This window comes from Takifugu rubripes, chromosome 7 (assembly GCF_901000725.2).
Source record: "Takifugu rubripes chromosome 7, fTakRub1.2, whole genome shotgun sequence".
In the NCBI taxonomy this organism is placed as follows: domain Eukaryota; kingdom Metazoa; phylum Chordata; class Actinopteri; order Tetraodontiformes; family Tetraodontidae; genus Takifugu; species Takifugu rubripes.
The window spans coordinates 7,389,905-7,411,004 of NC_042291.1; the positions used below are offsets into that span (position 1 = coordinate 7,389,905).

Here is a 21,100-nt window from a genome sequence, read left to right on the forward strand (position 1 = left end):
TAATTGTAGGTTGCTTAGAGAAAATAGCTGTTCTAAGTAAAATCCTTTTATGGAATAAAAGCTTGATTTCACGTCAATGTGGAATTACCCCAGTGTCATGAAAGGAACAGCTGCAGTTTGGCCAGTAATCGAAGCACTTGAATGCAACATACGTGCGGGGGGAATGGTACAGCAGCGGACCGAACTCCACAAAACCGGTCAGAATTTATGAATCCGGCAAAGCCAAATCTGAGTAATGCTATATTGAGCTTTAAAAAGCTTTAAAATAAATGCAATAGCTTGATAAAAAAAAATCACCATATTAACAGCATAACAACTGGAGTTTGTATGTAATAGTGATTTATTGACTGTATTATGCCATATGATTTGGAATTACAAAAAAATATTGAATGCATTTCTGATTAAGTAACAGATTACACAAACTCTTTTTTAAGGGGTGCTCAAAAATGACAGAAACTGATCATTTTAATTCTCATCTTGCAGCACACGCCCAGGAGATCTTCCGACTAATGTGTCCAAAATTGGGCTGCTCCGATCAACCACGAGATGGCGCTATATTACCTCCGTGTTCATGTGACCGCTGTGGGGAGGCGGGGTTACGATGGGACAATTTGGTGCTACAGTAAAGCCATCTAAGTGTCAGCGAGTGCATCTGCTCGTCGTTGCCTCCTGCCTTCCTCTTCGCGACGGCTGTACGAAGGACCTGCCTCGGACATCCGATGACATTTATAACGTGAACGCGTCAGGAAACGACGATGCGGGATACAACCCTGATAAGAGGTGCGTAATCTTGTCCTTTATCAAAGACGAAAGTGAGAACAAATTGTTTTTGCAGCATGGGTTGCTATATTGATACGTCGGAAGAACTCCGCACGGTCAGGAGAAGGTCTCCGTTTGTGGACCCAGGCGCTGGCCTGTTGCTAGGAAACCCTTGGACAGCGTGGAGCATTTGTAAAGTGACACTTAATGGACTTAATGGTCTCTCCTTCTCTGGCAACCCCCAATATTTCCGAATCTCCACAATTCCGGCTCATCTGCGCGCTGTTCCCGTGTCCATCCTAATTGCCCGTGGTGCGTAAAAGGCAACATTCGCCGGCGCTGCGCTCGTTTCTGGTCAGCAGACTGCTGGGTTTTCCAGAGAACAAAGGCCTGCTTGTTGTGATTCTTGCTTTTATTCATAGGGTTTACTAAGATCGAAAAACAATTAAATCCCATGTCAAGTCATACCGGACATGAAATGTAACTAATCTGATATATTGGGGACAGGCACGGATAGCAACTGTGACCTCAAAGTTAGCTGCAGTTGCTTGGTTTTCATTTTCTGTATTAAAATCCACAGTATTAAAGGTTTATAGGCTGTGGCAGCCTGTTTCTGGGCTGGACTCAGGATAAGCTCCTTCTCTCCCATCAGTTTGCAGCAGTTGCCTGTGGCCAGGCTTCTGAAGGTCAGTCAAACATGGGTCGATAACTCCCTGAAAACTACACCGAGGAGCAGCCAGTACACTCAGCTCGGGCTACACTTAAGATGAAACACACATGTACGTGGGCTTCCTTCCCAGAGAGGACCCAGGCTGAGATCTATGCAACGAACGGGTGGAATTTCACTTGGAGTATGAAGAGCGACTGGGATGTCAAAATTCATTAAAATCCAGCCTGACCTCTTTTTTCCCCTCCTGAACTGTAGTGTTTTTTTTAAAACTTACAGGAGATGGCAGATTTTTGTGTGCCACATTATGTCAAGGTTGTAGCCACAAGTTTCATTGATGTCCAGAGACCATGAATCCACTTCATCAAGCCTCCCTTCTTCTTCTTCTCCTTCTCTTGGTCAGGCTTCACTTCCACCTTTGTTTCCTTTGCTTGTTTCTCCTCTTTTTTCCTTCCTTTCATTTTCTGTCTCTTTTTCAGCAGCCGTATACAAATCTTCTTCAGGTTGGTTTTCTGCTGCTCCAGCAGATCGCGTTTTATTGTAACGTGTTCTTTTTTTTCTTCCACTTTCTTTATTTCCTCCTTCAGTAGTAGGATTATTGTCTTTTGGCATTCATTTGTCATGTCCAATACGTTATTTTGTTCTTCCACCTGTCTGATTTTTTCCTTGTAGATCACCTTTTTATGGCTCAGCTTCTGGTTGGCCTCCTCAAGGTCTTGAACCTTTTTCTCATAATATCCAGCTGTCATCTCCATATTTTCATCTTCTTTTAGGACCTGGAGTTCTCTTTCAAAGTCTTCACTTGCACTGCCTTTCTTTTCTTTCTCCAGCTTCTGTATGTTCCTTTCAATGTCTTCACATTTCTGGGCCTGTTCGTTCATTTGATTGTCCAGCTGTTGGTTTCTCATCTTGGAGGATTCATATTTAATGGCCAATTCTTTCAGATTCTCTTCCAACTGCTGGACTTTTATTTCATTTTTTTCATTTTCCATGGCCACCTCCCTATATCTCTTCGTGAGTTCTTTAAATTTGCTCTCATAATGTTTTACAGTCTGGGTCAGCTGTAGATGTATTTCATCTTTCTTTCGGATATGTGTGTTTAAACTGGTGGTCAGCTTGTTAATTTCTGCCTTGAATTTTAGGAGTAGTCTTTCATAAAAAAATTTTTTTCTTTCCCATTGGTTATTTTTTACCTGCAGCTCCTGTATTCTCCTCTCAGAACCTTCATATTTCTTGTTATTTTCTCTTATTTGATTGTCTAGCCTTTGGTTTCTCACCTGACAGTTTTTGTATTTGATGGCCTGGTTGGCCTTCTCAAGGTCTTGAACCTTTTTCTCATATTCAGCTGTCATCTTCATATTTTCATCTTCTTTTTGGACCTGGAGTTCTCTTTCAAAGTCTTCGCTGTCTTTCTTTTCTTTCTCCAGCTTCTGTATTTTCCTTTCAATGTCTTCACATTTCTGGGCCGGTTCGTTCATTTGATTGTCCAGCTGTTGGTTTCTCACCTTGCAGGATTCATATTTAATGGCCAATTCTTTCAGATTGTCTTCCAACTGCTGGACTTTTATTTCATTTCTTTCATTTTCCATGGCCATCTCCTCATTTCTCTCCATGAGTTCTTTGAATTTGCTCTCATAATGTTTTACAGTCTGGGTCAGCTGTAGATTTATTTCATTTTTCTCTCGGATATCTGTGTTTAAACTGGTGGCTGAGGTGGTCAGCTTGCTCATTTCTGCCTTGAATTTTAAGAGTTCTTTTTCGTAAAAATTTTTTTTTCTTTCCCATTCGTTATTTTTTACCTGCAGCTCCTGTATTCTCCTCTCAGAAGCTTCATATTTCTTCTTATTTTCTCTTATTTGATTGTCTAGCCTTTGGTTTCTCACCTGACAGTTTTTGTATTTGATGGCCAGGTCTTTCAGTTCCACCTCTAAAGAGTGGACCTTCTTTTCACTCCTTTGGTTTTCCATGGCCAATTGACACTTTTTATTTGTTTTTGTCCTACTGTTCGGCAGCAGGTTGAGTTCTCTCTCGTAACATTTAGCTTTATTAGCCAAGTCTTTCTTTTCTTCCACCAACTCCTGTATTTTTCTCTTAAAGTCTTCACATTTCATGATCAGTTGACCATTTTCTTCTTTCAAAAGAGTGATTTGTTCCACATTTATTTCTTCCACAGAAGTCTTTTGATTTTCCTCTTCCCTTTGATGCATTTTGGAATCATCACCTCTCTTCAGGAGCTCAGAATTCTCTTCTAAACTCTCCATCTGTTGTGCAGTCTTGTCCATCTCTCTGACCTCCAACTGCGTCCGACTCACTGTGGTATCTTTTTTCTTGTGGCCTTTTCTCCTAATGCCGTCCATGTTGCTCAGCTTTCAATCAGTTGAACTTGTTGTAGGTTAGCTTAAATTATCTTAAGTAGGTTATCCCTCTTTCCAAGGGCTTTACTCAAAGCCAGTTTGTAAAAACAAAGGCTTTGATTAGATCAAAGCTGTAGGACATCCTTCAGCTATGATCTCATTATAGTGTGACATCAAAGGCAAAGCATGACCTGCTAGGCCAGTATGGTGAGTTTGGCTAAATAAGTCATTGAGAGAATACGGGTGTGACGGGTATGGTATGGACCCAAGTGCAGTACAAAACAGGCAATGAACTGATGGTCAGTTAATAGGTTTATTAACTGCAATCTGGCACACAAAAACAGTTCGAGGGCGGAGCAGTGGACTTGGTCGAGGCAGGCAAAAGTTCAGTAACCAGGAGGCAGACAGAACCAGGCAAACAATCCAGAGGGAGACTGGCTGAGTTCGTGGTCAAAACAGAAGACAGAGGTAATTTACCGGGGGTCAGGCAGAACAGGCAGGTCGTACACAGGCAGGGTCGATACCGGGAAGACAGGCAGGTAAACGCTGTATATATATATATATATATGTCTTATTTTATTTATCTTATTCTAGTGTTGTTTTCTCTATGTTGAATGTTGCAGCGTCAAATTCCTAGCTTGTGTAATACTGTGTACTACATGGACAATGGCAATAAATCGGCGAGGTAGCTTTGGCCTTACTGAACACCTCCCTGAGGTCGTGGTACTCAGCAGGGACTCTGGCCAGGTCCAGGCAGGTGCTGGGGAGCGTAGACTGGCGCGGCATTGATGCATCCCGAAGGCAGACCTGGTGGCAGAAACCGCTCCAGCTGGGGATAGTGGCTGTGGTCCAGTCAACATGCGGGTTGTGTTTGCGGAGCCATGGAAAGCCCAGGATCAGAGGAATGTTGGATGAGGGCAGGAGATGAAACTGGATGGTCTCATAATGGTTACCAGAAATCAGCATGTGAACAGGGGCAGTCTGGTGGGCAACCGTTCCCAGAAGATGACCACCCAGGGCCCTGGCAGGAATCGGTGGGTTGAGGGGAATCCTCTCTAGCCCGAGTTGCATAGCCAAGCCCTCGTCCATAATATTGCCATCGGAACCGGAGTCAATGAAGGTGGCCAGGGTGTGAGAGTCATCGGCGAGAAGAAGCTTGGCGAGAAAAAGGGGGCGTTTAATCTGAGAGGAAGATTTCACTCCCACATGGCTCACCAGGACTTCCTCATTCACTGGGGAGCTCTGCCTTTTAACGGACAGAGAGAGATAAAATGTCCATCTTGCCCGCAGTACATACAGAGGTTCCCGGGTCTGGCGACGCTGACGCTCCTCTGGTGTGAGTCTGGTGCGACCCAGTTGCATCGGTTCTGGGTCAGCAGGGACAGGTGTTGCAGGTGAGGGCGGGGCAGAAGCGGAGGGGAAATTCAGGCGGTGAGCTGCCGTGGAAAGTGCGGGGTTCTGTCTCCTCTCTCTTCTCCGGGCCCTGACACGGAGATCCAGTCGAGTGCTGAGCTCAATGAGTTCATCCAGTGTGGCAGGTAGAGGATAAGAAACCAGTTCGTCCTTGATATATTCTGCTAAACCATGCAGAAAGGCATCCCGGAGTGCAGCCAGGTTCCAGTCACTCAGACGAGCCTTGGTCCGGAAGTCGATGGAGTAATCTGCCACGGACTGATTCCCCTGCCGTATGGAGAGGAGCTCAGAAGTGCCCTCTGGACCCGCAGCTCCCAGCCCGAAGACCTTGCGCAGCTCCTCCGAGAAGGCCTGGAATGAAGCACAGGCAGGAGTCTGCCTCTCCCACTCTGCAGTTCCCCAGAGGAGAGCTCTTCCTGTCAGGTTGCTGATGACGTATGCCACCTTAGCTCCCTCAGTGGCAAATGTGTGTGGCTGCAGACTGAAGAGCAGAGAACAGGAAGTCAGGAAGTGACGACAGAGCTTGGGATCCCCATTGTAGCGCTCTGGGGCCCCCAGCCGGGGTTCTGATATCATCCTCGGCAGAGCTGGAACTGGAGCAGGTGGTGGAGGTGCTGGTGCAGAGACTGTGGCCTCTGGAGAGGAAAGGGTGGAGGTCAGCTGTTGCAGTTGAGCTGTGAGGGCTGTGATGGCCCTGGCTTAGGCCTCCGCAGCTTGTCAGGCATGGGCAGCTGCCTCCTCCATCCGCTGCTCATGAAGCATGAGCACTCTTTCGATTCTTTCAAACCGATCCCGTGGTGACGGTGGTTCCGCTGGGTCCATGACTGGCCAGATTGTACTGTGACGGGTATGGTATGGACCCAAGTGCAGTACAAAACAGGCAATGAACTGATGGTCAGTTAATAGGTTTATTAACTGCAATCTGGCACACAAAAACAGTTCGAGGGCGGAGCAGTGGACTTGGTCGAGGCAGGCGAAAGTTCAGTAACCGGGAGGCAGGCAGAATCAGACAAACAGTCCAGAGGGAGACTGGCTGAGCTCATGGTCAAAACAGAAGACAGAGGTAATTTACCGGGGGTCAGGCAGAACAGGCAGGTCGTATACAGGCAGGGTCGATACTGGGAAGACAGGCAGGTAAACGCTGGAAAGTCTTGCATTACGGAGAACAATCTGGCACCGAGTGAGTGTGAGGCTGGAGAATATATACTGGTAGGTGAGCTGATTGACGAATGAGAGCAGGTGTGTGATTAGTGACTGAGAGCGGGTGTGGTGATCAGCGGGTGTGGTGTGTGCAGGGCAGTGGAAAAGTACTGAGTCCATGGACTGGAGCAGAGTGTGACAACGGGAGTCAAATCGAGATTTGGCGGCCGAGCCTTCGTCCTCTCCGAGCCCCAACACTGAAACTCCACCTGAATTTCCACCATATATGTTGAAACATTTCCTTTATCCTGTTCTTTATATTCAGCTTGTCAGGTAGCGTGTCAGTAGCTGTTGAGGCCCCTCAGCTCCCCTCCAAATCTGCTTTTTATTGAAATCACTTCTGCAACACTGTAGATGCATCTGATTCACTTTTACCTTCTACACAACAATAACCTGGTTATTTGTGCGTCTGTATTACATGTGTTTGACTGTTTTATGTTTTTTGAGCATAGGGTGTTGTGTTGCAAATTTAAATGCTAAATTTTGTTGTACTCTATTGCGTCAATAAACTTCAAGGACATTGGGCCCGATTCACCAATATGTTCTTACGAATCTTCTTAGATTCTTTCTTAAGTTGTCCTTAAGAAGTTTTTTAAGAAAACCCTACGTCGGATTCGTCAACGCGTTCGGAAGCCTCAGAATTGTTCGCAGCTGTGTTCTTAGATTGATGAATGCCATCTGTTCGTAAGTTGAAAGCGCGTGCCAGGTGAGTCTAATTAACATACGATTAGCATAAGTCACCGCCCACTAATGCCCATAAAAGGAACTGCAGCAGGACCCTGTAGACGGAGCAAAAAGCAGCCAAATGCCCAAAGCGAAATGCCCAAAGCTTGCCTCTCCACGGCTGATTTCTGACGCCGTGTTACACTAACACGATTGATAAAATTGCCTCAACCCTGATGACTATAGCCAACACGCTTAAAGAAATCAACGAGAATGTAAAAAAAATAAACGTGTAAAAGCTGTGCTCGGATTGTGACAATAATGCATTTGATTCACAAACGGGCAATTAATCGCGCTCGAACGTGAACCGCGTGCCTGCAGTCTGGCCCCATCATTGCGTCAGGACGCACATCCTCACGGGGTTGTGGCTCTGTGTCCAAACACATCCAGCGCCCCTTTAACATGCCGATGGTGCGTTCAATGGTGGAGCGACCGCGCGCATGCATCTGATTGAATAAAACTCCTGTGGAGTCTGAGGGTTGGTCAGTGGTGTCAACAACCAGGGCATATCCTCGATCCCCTAATAAAATAAATCAAGATAAAATCAAATAAAAAGACAGTTTTGGCATGGTTTCCAATTTGGTTGATTAATGTTAAGTCATTGGCACATTTACGTAATTTTAAAATTCTCCGTAAATCACCAAAAATAGGAAATAAACAAATAAATAAATAAATATGACAGAATTATCATTGTAATATTGAATTTTATTGAACTGCACAAGAGAAGAAAACACAACCATGCCAACATGTCGGCACTGAAATGTGCGCAAGAGTACTCCTGAGTGTTCGTAGGATTTGTTCTTACCTACGCATAAATCCAGGATAAGAAGAAATTGGTGAATGCCACAATCTTCGTAAACTGTTCGTAAGTGGGACTTAAGAACAAATTTGTTCGTAAGAACGCTTCGTGAATCTGGCCCATTGTTTTTAAATGGTTGTCATTCAACCTTCAGCATTCCTTTTTGTCCTTGCATAGCTGCTATTATGCATGTTTGTGTTCCACTAAAGCAGAGGTGTCAAACTCAAAAACTGGGACAAAGTCAGGGGCCAATATTGATATTTATTGAAAAAAATCTTCCTCCTGCTATAACATTGATCCTTTTGATATGGACAAAAACTAGTTTTGCTCAACAACTGAACATGGAACAAGCAAAGCTTAACACATTACATTATATATCATTTATTATTGCACACATGTAAAATCGAAATTCAAATAAAAAAACATCACTGGCATTCATTTCTTCTCTTTTTATTTACAGCCTTTTGAATTAAATTTCAACAGTAATCTTTTGTCATTGTAAGTTAATGTAATGTAAATCTAATGACTTTTCATCTCTTCTACTTTCTGGCGCCTTTGAGTCATTTCCAGGTGTTTGTGCTTGTCTTGGTGTTGCGTTTTATAGTGTCATCTGTTGTTGTTCTCCTTGTAGTGCACATTGGCTCCACATACAAGACAGACAGGTCCGTTTTTTACTTATCTAAACAGGTATTCTGCCTCCTACCTGTTCAGAAAGGTCCTATTTTCTGCCTTTCCTCTAATCATTTTTCAGAGGGGTAGTGCGGTGCCAGAATTACTCCACCAACTGATGTGGAGTGTGGATTTTCACACCAAAACACCAGCAGAGCATTCTGGTATTTGTAGTATTAGCACATGCGCTTTAAGCGATAATACCGGTGGGCCAGCTCTAATAGTCAATTGGTATGGCTTCACGGGCCAAACATAATTACATTGTGGGCCAAATTTGGCCCACGGACCAGAGTTTGACTCCTGGGTACTGAAGCATGATAATTCCATGAAGAGACCCACTGGCGCACCTGTTGGCCATTATCATCTGGCCACCTATTTAAGGAGGGAGCGCCTTCCTATTGGGCTGGAGTGCTCTGTTGCGTTGTCCTGTCTGTTTCCCTGGTTGTTTCCCTGCACGTTCAAGTGCTCCACGCCGTCTGCTGGAGCTCCCTGCAGTCCAGGAGGACTGCTTCTGTCTTCTGTGTCTCCCCGGCACATTCGAGGTTTCCATGCAGTCTGCTGGACCGGTGACGTGCTGAACCCGACTCCTGAGTTCTCTGCAGTCCAGGAGGACTGCCTCTGTCTTCCTTTTGTGTTCCCGTCAATAAAACTAATTTGGACCTTTTCCCACTGTGTCCTTGCCTGCTCTTGGGTCCGCGAGACAACCTTCTCCTAAGAAAGAGACCATGAATCCACTTCATCAAGGCTCCCTTCTTCTCCTTCCCTTTATCAGACTTCACTTCCACCTTTGATTCTTTTGCTTGTTTCTCCTCTTTTCTCCTTCCATGTCTGAATGAAGAGCAGGGAGATTTCCTTTTCTTGCTCTTTTTCAGCAGCCGTTTACAAATTTTCTTCAGCATGGTGTTCTGCAGCTCCAGCAGATCGAGTTTTTTTGTAACGTGTTCTTCGTTTTCTTCCATTTTCTTTATTTTCTTCTTTAGTAGTTGGTTTATTGTCTTTTGGTGTTCACTTGTCGTGTCCAATACAGTCTTTTGTTCTTCCATCTGTCTGATTTTTTCCTTATAGATCAGCTTTTTCTGGCTCAGCTTCTCGTTGGCCTTCTCAAGGTCTTGAACCTTTTTCTCATATTCAGCTGTCATCTTCATATTTTCATCTTCTTTTTGGACCTGGAGTTCTCTTTCAAAGTCTTCGCTGTCTTTCTTTTCTTTCTCCAGCTTCTGTATTTTCCTTTCAATGTCTTCACATTTCTGGGCCTGTTCGTTCATTTGATTGTCCAGCTGTTGGTTTCTCACCTTGCAGGATTCATATTTAATGGCCAATTCTTTCAGATTGTCTTCCAACTGCTGGACTTTTATTTCATTTCTTTCATTTTCCATGGCCATCTCCTCATTTCTCTCCATGAGTTCTTTGAATTTGCTCTCATAATGTTTTACAGTCTGGGTCAGCTGTAGATTTATTTCATTTTTCTCTCGGATATCTGTGTTTAAACTGGTGGCTGAGGTGGTCAGCTTGCTCATTTCTGCCTTGAATTTTAAGAGTTCTTTTTCGTAAAATTTCTTTTTTCTTTCCCATTCGTTATTTTTTACCTGCAGCTCCTGTATTCTCCTCTCAGAAGCTTCATATTTCTTCTTATTTTCTCTTATTTGATTGTCTAGCCTTTGGTTTCTCGCCTGACAGTTTTTGTATTTGATGGCCAGGTCTTTCAGTTCCACCTCTAAAGAGTGGACCTTCTTTTCACTCCTTTGGTTTTCCATGGCCAATTGACACTTTTTATTTGTTTTTGTCCTACTGTTCGGCAGCAGGTTGAGTTCTCTCTCGTAACATTTAGCTTTATTAGCCAAGTCTTTCTTTTCTTCCATTAACTCCTGTATTTTTCTCTTAAAGTCTTCACATTTCATGATCAGTTGACCATTTTCTTCTTTCAAAAGAGTGATTTGTTCCGCATTTATTTCTTCCACAGAAGTCTTTTGATTTTCCTCTTCCCTTTGATGCATTTTGGAATCATCACCTCTCTTCAGGAGCTCAGAATTCTCTTCTAAACTCTCCATCTGTTGTGCAGTCTTGACCATCTCTCTGACCTCCAACTGCGTCCGACTCACTGTGGTATCTTTTTTCTTGTGGCCTTCTGTCCTAATGCCGTCCATGTTGCTCAGCTTTCAATCAGGTTGAACTTGTTGTAGGTTAGCTTAAGTTACCTTAAGTAGGTTATCCCTCTTTACAATGGCTTTACTCAAAGCCAGTTGGTAAAAACAAAGGCTTTGATTAGATCAAAGCTGTAGGACATCCTTCAGCTATGATCTCATTATAGTGTGACATCAAAGGCAAAGCATGACCTGCTAGGCCAGTATGGTGAGTTTGGCTAAATAAGTCATTGAGAGAATACGGGAGTCAAATCGAGATTTGGCGGCCGAGCCTTCGTCCTTTCCGAGCCCCAACCCTGAAACTCCACCTGAATTTCCACCATATATGTTGAAATATTTCCTTTAACCTGTTCTTTATATTCAGCTTGGCAGGTAGCGTGTCAGTAGCTGTTGAGGCCCCTCAGCTCCCCTCCGAATCTGCTTTTTATTGAAATCCCTTCTGCAACACTGTAGATGCATCTGATTCACTTTTACCTTCTACACAACAATAACTTGGTTATTTGTGCATCTGTATTACATGTGTTTGACTGTTTTATGTTTTTTGAGCATAGGGTGTTGTGTTGCAAATTTAAATGCTAAATTTTGTTGTACTCTATTGCTTCAAAAACACTTCAAGGACATTGGGCCAGATTCACGAAGCGTTCTTACGAACAAATTTGTTCTTAAGTCCCACTTACGAACAGTTGACGAAGATTGTGGCATTCACCAATTTCTTCTTATCCTGGATTTATTCGTAGGTAAGAACAAATCCTACGAACACTCAGGAGTACTCTTGCGCACATTTCAGTGCCGACATGTTGGCATGGTTGCGTTTTCTTCTCTTGTGCAGTTCAATAAAATTCAATATTACAATGATAATTCTGTCATATTTATTTATTTATTTGTTTATTTCCTATTTTTGGTGATTTACGGAGAATTTTAAAATTACGTAAATGTGCCAATGACTTAACATTAATCAACCAAATTGGAAACCATGCCAAAACTGTCTTTTTATTTGATTTTATCTTGATTTATTTTATTAGGGGATCGAGGATATGCCCTGGCTCCCTGGTTGTTGACACCACTGACCAACCCTCAGACTCCACAGGAGTTTTATTCAATCAGATGCATGCGCGCAGTCGCTCCACCATTGAACGCACCATCGGCATGTTAAAGGGGCGCTGGATGTGTTTGGACACAGAGCCACAACCCCGTGAGGATGTGCGTCCTGACGCAATGATGGGGCCAGACTGCAGGCACGCGGTTCACGTTCGAGCGCGATTAATTGCCCGTTTGTGAATAAAATGCATTATTGTCACAATCCGAGCACAGCTTTTACACGTTTATTTTTTTTTTACATTCTTATTTTTTTACATTCTCGTTGATTTCTTTAAGCGTGTTGGCTATAGTCATCAGGGTTGAGGCAATTTTATCAAGCGTGTTAGCCATCCTTTCTTGATTGTGCAACACGGCGTCAGTAATCAGGCGTGGAGAGGCAAGCTTTGGGCATTTCGCTTTGGGCATTTGGCTGCTTTTTGCTCTGTCTACAGGGTCCTGCTGCAGTTCCTTTTATGGGCATTAGTGGGCGGTGACTTATGCTAATCGTATGTTAATTAGACTCACCTGGCACGCGCTTTCAACTTACGAACAGATGGCATTCATCAATCTAAGAACACAGCTGCGAACAATTCTGGGGCTTACGAACGCGTTGATGAATCCGACGTAGGGTTTTCTTAAAAAACTTCTTAAGGACAACTTAAGAAAGAATCTAAGAAGATTCGTAAGAACATATTGGTGAATCGGGCCCATTGTTTTTAAATGGTTGTCATTCAACCTTCAGCATTCCTTTTTGTCCTTGCATAGCTGCTATTATGCATGTTTGTGTTCTACTAAAGCAGAGGTGTCAAACTCAAAAACTGGGACAAAGTCAGGGGCCAACATTGATATTTATTGAAAAAAATCTTTCTCCTGCTATAACATTGATCCTTTTGATACCCAAACTAGTTTTGCTCAACAACTGAACATGGAACAAGCAAAGCTTAACACAATACATTATATATCATTTATTATTGCACACATGTAAAATCGAAATTCAAATAAAAAAACACATCACTGGCATTCATTTCTTCTCTTTTTATTTGCAGCCTTCTGAATTAAATTTCAACAGTAATCTTTTGTCATTGTGAGTTAATGTAATGTAAATCTAATGACTTTTCATCTCTTCTACTTTCTGGCGCCTTTGAGTCATTTCCAGGTGTTTGTGATTGTCTTGGTGTTGCGTTTTATAGTGTCATCTGTTGTTGTTCTCCTTGTAATGCACATTGGCTCCACATACAAGACAGACAGGTCCATTTTTTACATATCTAAACAGGTATTCTGCCTCCTACCTGTTCAGAAAGGTCCTATTTTCTGCCTTTCCTCTAATCATTTTTCAGAAGGGTAGTGCGGTGCCAGAATTAGCATTTGCATATAAGGTCGCTATGACCACTTCCTCTTTCTTGGTGGTTGGCAAGCCACAAATTGGTGCATTACCACCACCAACTGATGTGGAGTGTGGATTTTCACAACAAAACACCAGCAGAGCATTCTGGTATTTGTAATATTAGCACATGCACTTTAAGCGATAATACCGGTGGGCCAGCTCTAATAGTCAATTGGTATGGCTTCACGGGCCAAACATAATTACATTGCGGGCCAAATTTGGCCCACGGACCAGAGTTTGACTCCTGTGTACTCAAGCATGATAATTCCATGAAGAAACCCACTGGCGCACCTGTAGGCCATTATCATCTGGCCACCTATTTAAGGAGGGAGCGCCTCGGGGCTGGAGTGCTCTGTTGCGTTGTCCTGTCTGTTTCCCTGGTTGTTTCCCTGCACGTTCAAGTGCTCCACGCCGTCTGCTGGAGCTGTGAAGTGCAGAACCTGACTCCCGAGCTCCCTGCAGTCCAGGAGGACTGCTTCTGTCTTCTGTGTCTCCCCGGCACATTCGAGGTTTCCATGCCGTCTGCTGGACCGGTGACGTGCCGAACCCGACTCCTGAGTTCTCTGCAGTCCAGGAGGACTGCCTCTGTCTTCCTTTTGTGTTCCCGTCAATAAAACTAATTTGGACCTTTTCCCACTGTGTCCTTGCCTGCTCTTGGGTCAGCGAGACAACCTCCTCCTAAGAAAGAGACCATGAATCTCCTTCAGTAGTTGGTTTATTGTCTTTTGGTGTTCACTTGTCATGTCCAATACGTTATTTTGTTCTTCCACCTGTCTGATTTTTTCCTTGTAGATCAGCTTTTTCTGGCTCAGCTTCTCGTTGGCCTTCTCAAGGTCTTGAACCTTTTTCTCATATTCAGCTGTCATCTTCATATTTTCATCTTCTTTTCGGACCTGGAGTTCTCTTTCAAAGTCTTCGCTGTCTTTCTTTTCTTTCTCCAGCTTCTGTATTTTTCTCTCAAAGTCTTCACATTTCATGATCAGTTTACCATTTTCTTCTTTCAAAAGAATGATTTGTTCCGCATTTATTTCTTCCACAGAAGTCTTTTGATTTTCCTCTTCCCTTTGATGCATTTTTGAATCATCACCTGTTGGGTTTTGAACTGGCCCGGAGCTCTGTAATATTTGTATCTTGAATTGGTTCTATTTGCTAAATACATTTTGAAATTAGCATTTTTCTTCTTAAAAGTCTTTATTCAGAGAACGCGCGGATCAACAGTGACAAACGTGAAAATATTGCAATCCAATATATGCCCTATGATTTGGTATTACGATCAAATATTGAATGCATTTCTGATTAAGTCACAGATTACACAAGCTCTTTTTTTTATCGTGTGCTCAAAAATGACAGAAACTGATCATCTTAATTCTCATCTTGCAGCACACGCCCAGGAGATCATTCGACCAATGTGTCCAACATACACAGCCGAACAGGCAGTCATGAAAATTGGGCTGCTCTGATCAACCACGAGGTGGCGCTATATAACCTCCGTGTTCATGTGACCATCGTGGGGAGGCGGGGTTATGATGGAACAATTTGGTGCTACAGTAAAGCCATCTTCCTGTGGCCAGGCTTCTGAAGGTCAGTCAAACATGGGTCGATAACTCCCTGAAAACTACACCGAGGAGCAGCCAGTACACTCAGCACGGGCTACACTTAAGCTGAAACACACATGTACGTGGGCTTCCTTCCCGGAGAGGACCCAGGCTGAGATCTATGCAACGAACGGGTAGAATTTCACTTGGAGTATGAAGAGCGACTGGGATGTCAAAATTCATTAAAATCCAGCCTGACCTCTTTTTTCCCCTCCTGAATTGTCATGGGTTTTTTTTAAACTTACAGGAGATGGCAGATTTTTGTGTGCCACATTATGTCAAGGTTGTAGCCACACCACAGGGGCTTGGTGTGATTTGGACCTCCAGTTTATTCTGAGAAGTGCAGAGCTTGTTTCCCCAGCTGAACTATAATAGTTCATGGCTGTCACAGCTGCTGTGTGACGAAAAAACCAACCGCATCAAAATGAAGTTTCATTGATGTCCAGAGACCACGAATCCACTTCATCAAGCCTCCCTTCTTCTTCTTCTCCTTCTCTTGGTCAGGCTTCACTTCCACCTTTGTTTCCTTTGCTTGTTTCTCCTCTTTTTTCCTTCCTTTCATTTTCTGTCTCTTTTTCAGCAGCCGTATACAAATCTTCTTCAGGTTGGTTTTCTGCTGCTCCAGCAGATCGCGTTTTATTGTAACGTGTTCTTTTTTTTCTTCCACTTTCTTTATTTCCTCCTTCAGTAGCTGGATTATTGTCTTTTGGCATTCATTTGTCATGTCCAATACGTTATTTTGTTCTTCCACCTGTCTGATTTTTTCCTTGTAGATCACCTTTTTATGGCTCAGCTTCTGGTTGGCCTCCTCAAGGTCTTGAACCTTTTTCTCATAATATCCAGCTGTCATCTCCATATTTTCATCTTCTTTTAGGACCTGGAGTTCTCTTTCAAAGTCTTCACTTGCACTGCCTTTCTTTTCTTTCTCCAGCTTCTGTATGTTCCTTTCAATGTCTTCACATTTCTGGGCCTGTTCGTTCATTTGATTGTCCAGCTGTTGGTTTCTCATCTTGGAGGATTCATATTTAATGGCCAATTCTTTCAGATTCTCTTCCAACTGCTGGACTTTTATTTCATTTTTTTCATTTTCCATGGCCACCTCCCTATATCTCTTCGTGAATTCTTTAAATTTGCTCTCATAATGTTTTACAGTCTGGGTCAGCTGTAGATGTATTTCATCTTTCTTTCGGATATGTGTGTTTAAACTGGTGGTCAGCTTGTTAATTTCTGCCTTGAATTTTAGGAGTAGTCTTTCATAAAAAAATTTTTTTCTTTCCCATTGGTTATTTTTTACCTGCAGCTCCTGTATTCTCCTCTCAGAACCTTCATATTTCTTGTTATTTTCTCTTATTTGATTGTCTAGCCTTTGGTTTCTCACCTGACAGTTTTTGTATTTGATGTCCAGGTCTTTCATTTCCGCCTCCAAAGAGTGGACCTTCTTTTCACTCCTTTGGTTTTCCATGTCCAATTGACACTTTTTATTTGTTTTTGTCCTACTGTTCCGCAGCAGGTTGAGTTCTCTCTCGTAACATTTAGCTTTATTAGCCAAGTCTTTCTTTTCTTCCACCAACTCCTGTATTTTTCTCTTAAAGTCTTCACATTTCATGATCAGTTGACCATTTTCTTCTTTCAAAAGAGTGATTTGTTCCGCATTTATTTCTTCCACAGAAGTCTTTTGATTTTCCTCTTCCCTTTGATGCATTTTGGAATCATCACCTCTCTTCAGGAGCTCAGAATTCTCTTCTAAACTCTCCATCTGTTGTGCAGTCTTGTCCATCTCTCTGACCTCCAACTGCGTCCGACTCACTGTGGTATCTTTTTTCTTGCGGCCTTTTCTCCTAATGCCGTCCATGTTGCTCAGCTTTCAATCAGTTGAACTTGTTGTAGGTTAGCTTAAGTTACCTTAAGTAGGTTATCCCTCTTTCCAAGGGCTTTACTCAAAGCCAGTTTGTAAAAACAAAGGCTTTGATTAGATCAAAGCTGTAGGACATCCTTCAGCTATGATCTCATTATAGTGTGACATCAAAGGCAAAGCATGACCTGCTAGGCCAGTATGATGAGTTTGGCTAAATAAGTCATTGAGAGAATACGGGAGTCAAATCTAATAATGATTTAAATGTATTGAGGGATTTATTTCATTTCCTTTATCATTTTCAAAATCTAGTAAAGGAAATTACTTGTAAATGAATAACAAGTGACACTTTACAAATTCACACAAGTCTGCCTTCAAAGCCAACTTCAGGGTATATTGTCTGCCAGTTAGTAATGAGTCTCACGGTGTTCAAGACAGATTCGTCACAGTGGCACCAGAACATGTCTGAAAGATTGTCCCCGGCTGCCTGATGGGCTGCTGCGTATGCATCAAACACATCCCCGGCCCAGCTCTGGTCGTAGCCATCCATCAATGGCACATCACCCTTTCTATCCGAATGCATCTCTGTCTACTTGGAGTCAGTCCTAATGCTGCTGACTCACAGGAGCTTTGTGCTGTCACCTTCATGGGGAGGGGGTGTAAGTCTTTGCTGTGTGTGTGTGCATGTGTGTGTAGTTGGGTGGGTGACGGTGTGTGTGCAGTGAGTCAGGCTTGTTTTGGCTGCACTCAATCAAATAGGTAGCACAGAAATGGACAAAATGGCTTTCTGGACGGGTTTTGGTTTTCACAATGTAAAGAGGGACATTATAAAGGTTTCCAGGAGTCTTCGAAGCCTCGCTAACAATGCAAAAAGAGAACAGGATCATTTAAATCACATTAGTATCCATCACACTAAGTGCAGTTAGTAGTGTTGGGCAACTAGTGAGATCAGATCTTTGGCCAAACATTAATCAAACTAATGGATCCGACCTGACGACTGTGAGACTCGTTACTAACAAGCTTCAAGTTGGCATTCATACTGCAGCAGACCTGTGCAAAATTAGCATAATTAGCATTAGCATTGCACGGGCTTAAGCGTCTATAAAAAGCAGGCATCAGTCAGGCGGTGCAGCTCGCTGCTGATGTGATGGAGGTGACATCATATCTGTCTTCAGGGATGGCCAATTGTTGGGAACCTGCCTCCCCTTCATTAAATCAGATTATTCATGCACATTTTCAGACTTCCGCAAGGGGTTAAACACTGTTTCAAGTTCAGAGGCAACTGTTCTTTAAATGTGAAGGTTTTTATCCACAGAAAATTAGAGAGATCATCCTTCGCCATCCCTCCTGGATTGAGCATTAGTGTTCTCCCTGAGGCTCAGAGGCAGCTGCCAGACAGCCTGACCAGAGACGAGGCTCACGGGGAAAATATGAGATTTGATCTAGGAGACACTGAGCAGATTAGGAATGAGAAATTAATCCCACCTCCCCACCCCACCTTTCCCTGAAAACGAGAGGCAGTTTAAATATTTCCACGTCGTGCAGAGATTATTCCTCCTTTATGGTTCAGGCTTGGGATATTTTTACCCGTTTCTCCAGAGAGGTGAGGGTGGGCGTCCTCTCCTCCCATTGTTCGTCCTCCTCACCCTCCTGTTGCACTGGTGGAGCTTAACAACATTAGCTTGAGTTTGCCATCTGCGACCACTGCTGCCTGTCAGGGCTTCATGGGCGGTGAAGAAGTTCTCTTTTGTCTTCCTTCGCTTTGTCTGTCTCCAATGGTTATAACTGTTTCTCCCACCAGGCATCCCTGACTGCTGAAAATGAAGCCAAGACGCGTTTAAAACTGTTGGAAAAGTGACAACTCTGAAGACCTCACATCGCCAGTATATTCTATAAACCTCCTTCATACTTCAACATAATTGTATGTTGGTGAGAGAAAATGGCTGTTCTAACTCAACTGCTTTTATTGAATAAAAGCTTGATTTCAAGCGACACATCAATGTGGAACAGCTGCGGTTTAGCCAGTAACCGAAGCATGTGAATGCAACATACGTGTAGGGGGAATGTTATAGCAGCGGACCGAACTCCAAAGAAACCTGTCAAAATTTATGAATCAAATTTCAAATTATGATATATTGAGCTTTAAGAAGCTTTAAAACACATGCAATAGTTTGATAAAATATATATCACCTTATTAACAGCATAAAAACTGGAGTTTGTATGTAATAGTGATTTATTGACTGTAATATGTGAAGAGAATTGTGTTTGATTTTTTGTATATGTTTCTGTTTTCTGTTACAGTTAGTAACTGTAGTATACTGTAATACTATAGTATAATCATTGGCAAGTGTAATAAATATAAGCAGTCAGATGGCCCCTCCTTGACATGATTGTTGTTTAGATAATTATAATCAGGGGAGGCAGTCAGGCTGAAAGTGTCAAACAAACATCGTAAAACTGGACAGCATAGTGGTGTTGATAAGTTTATATGCAGGAAGAATGTGAACTTTGATCTGGCTGTCTGGGAAACAACGGAGAACAAGGACAGTGCCAGCATCCAATGGAACTGGAAGAAGACAACGAGGTCATCCAATCAGAAGACAACATCGAACTGGATTAGCATCAATAATTTGCCCATGTGTTTCTATGTTGTCAGACTTCATGCCCTGACAATTGACTTTGTTAGTGTCAGGTTTTGAACTGGCCCGGAGCTCTGTGATATTTGTATCTTGAATTGGTTCTATTTGCTAAATACATTTTGAAATTAGCAGTTTTCTTCTTAAAGTCTTCATTCAGAGAACACGCGGATCGGCAGTGACAAACGTGAAAATATTGCGATCCAACAATTTGGTGACCCCGACATGATGAAGATGGAGAAGTCATCTGAGGCAAAGAATTGAACAACGGTCACTTCAGAGGACAACTGACTGTTGGGGAGAAAGTGATCAGTTTTCTTCCCGTGCTGTTGCCATCAGAGGAATGAGACGGAAGCTTCAGTTTACTTGCTGCAAGGGCAACCACACGTCTGCAGTGTGAGCTACAAGTGTGGGCCCTGGTGAGGTTTATTCTTATACTAGCACACGAACATGTAAGATTAGAATAAGCGTAAGTGTAAGTGTCACATGATAAAACAAAGCATGATATATAAAAGGAACATATAAGAAAATGGGGGATGGAGTGGCACAGGATGTTCAGGTTGTCCCCTGCTATCCCGAGGTGATAGAACATCAGCTAAAGTAGGTCAGGGTTCTGGTCAGGAGTGATAATAAGTAGTTACAGCATTGTTATATGAACAGTTTGAACCTGACACTGACGACAAAGGGATCCCTAATAAAAAGAAAGCAGGCACCTGTTTACTCAAAAGTTCTGCACATTGGCAATTTCCAAAAATTTGTCGTCACTGTCAATTGAAGTGTCCTAGTTATAAATTCCAGATACAAATATAGCAAATATATTGAAACGACTGCAGGAATTACAGTTCAAGTCTGGAAATTTGTACGGTCAGATATATTCTGCCGGGAAGCACGGTGAAAGGCCGGAAATACTGTTGAGAAAACAAGAAATAGTTGAAAGACACCGGGAATAGTACAGTGCTGTATGTGTTGTATATACGGTGCACTGTTTATGAAAAAAAATTGGGTTGGGACTCGGAGCGCAGTTGATGGGACGGACACTCCCGACGCCCGAGATTTGTGTTTTTGTGTAGTTTGGAAAAGTGACAGAGTGAACGGGAATTAAAAGGCTCTTTGTCCTTTCGAATTAACCCCCAGAGTGAAATTGGACCAACAAAGTTTGGTCTAGAAGCTTGTTTCACTGAGGCATTGAGTTGACCATTGGAGTCATTCAATCATTAAAAAGCCTCACACAAGGAACAGTTCTGGCAATGGGTGACATGAGAGCAATAGTTAGCGCATGTGGCGGCACTCACACGCTAGTACAGATTGAAGCACAAGCACACACTGGTGATGAACCTGCTAATGCTCTGGTTACAGACCATGTTTAAGCTTTCTTTAATGCTATGCGAGCGCTGTTTCCTGTGAGCTCTGCAGCTCTTGCCGCTTTTTCACACCCATGGAAGCCTGAGGCTGGAGCATCACCAGAAGCCTGGTTACATGCAGGCAGAAACAAATGGATGGGCATAACAGGTGAGACACCGGCTGACGGCACACCCACAATGGTAATGATGAAAGATAAATTACTCATGGGAGTTCCGAATCAGGTAAAACAACAAATGTACGATAATCCAATGATCCCTGGCGCACCATGGACCCAATGGTCACTGTGCTTGATTACGCTCCTAGTACAGACATGCAACCAAAGAACACCAACAAGCCGCTTCACACAGGGCTGCCCCGAACTCACTCACACAGATGCAGATAGAACAAATGAAAAACAATTACAAAACACAACCTAAACCGGCTAATCCGGAACTGCAGGCCGCCGTTTTAGCCGCAGTTCGAGAAGCCC

The 21,100-nt window shown here is 43.1% G+C and overlaps 2 protein-coding genes and 1 long non-coding RNA gene across 3 annotated transcripts; 1 reads left to right on the forward strand and 2 right to left on the reverse strand.

The window, feature by feature from the left end:
- The first annotated feature begins 23 nt into the window (after positions 1-23).
- On the forward strand, positions 24-19,135 carry LOC115250306 (uncharacterized). The gene is made up of 3 exons (XR_003888886.1): positions 24-197; positions 484-780; positions 18,435-19,135. It is a non-coding gene; the product is annotated as an uncharacterized lncRNA (long non-coding RNA).
- Positions 1,426-17,290, reverse strand: LOC105416646 (DNA ligase 1-like). Its single transcript, XM_029838305.1, has 2 exons — positions 16,160-17,290; positions 1,426-2,703 (listed from the first exon to the last, which is right to left on the reverse strand). The coding sequence occupies exons 1-2, from the start codon at positions 16,631-16,633 to the stop codon at positions 1,732-1,734; spliced, it is 1,446 nt and encodes a 481-aa protein (XP_029694165.1). The 5' UTR covers positions 16,634-17,290; the 3' UTR covers positions 1,426-1,731.
- Positions 8,723-11,334, reverse strand: LOC115250304 (flagellar attachment zone protein 1-like). The gene has a single exon (XM_029838304.1). It carries the CDS (start codon positions 10,726-10,728, stop codon positions 9,043-9,045), a length of 1,686 nt encoding a protein of 561 aa, XP_029694164.1. The 5' UTR covers positions 10,729-11,334; the 3' UTR covers positions 8,723-9,042.
- Positions 19,136-21,100: the final 1,965 nt, after the last annotated feature.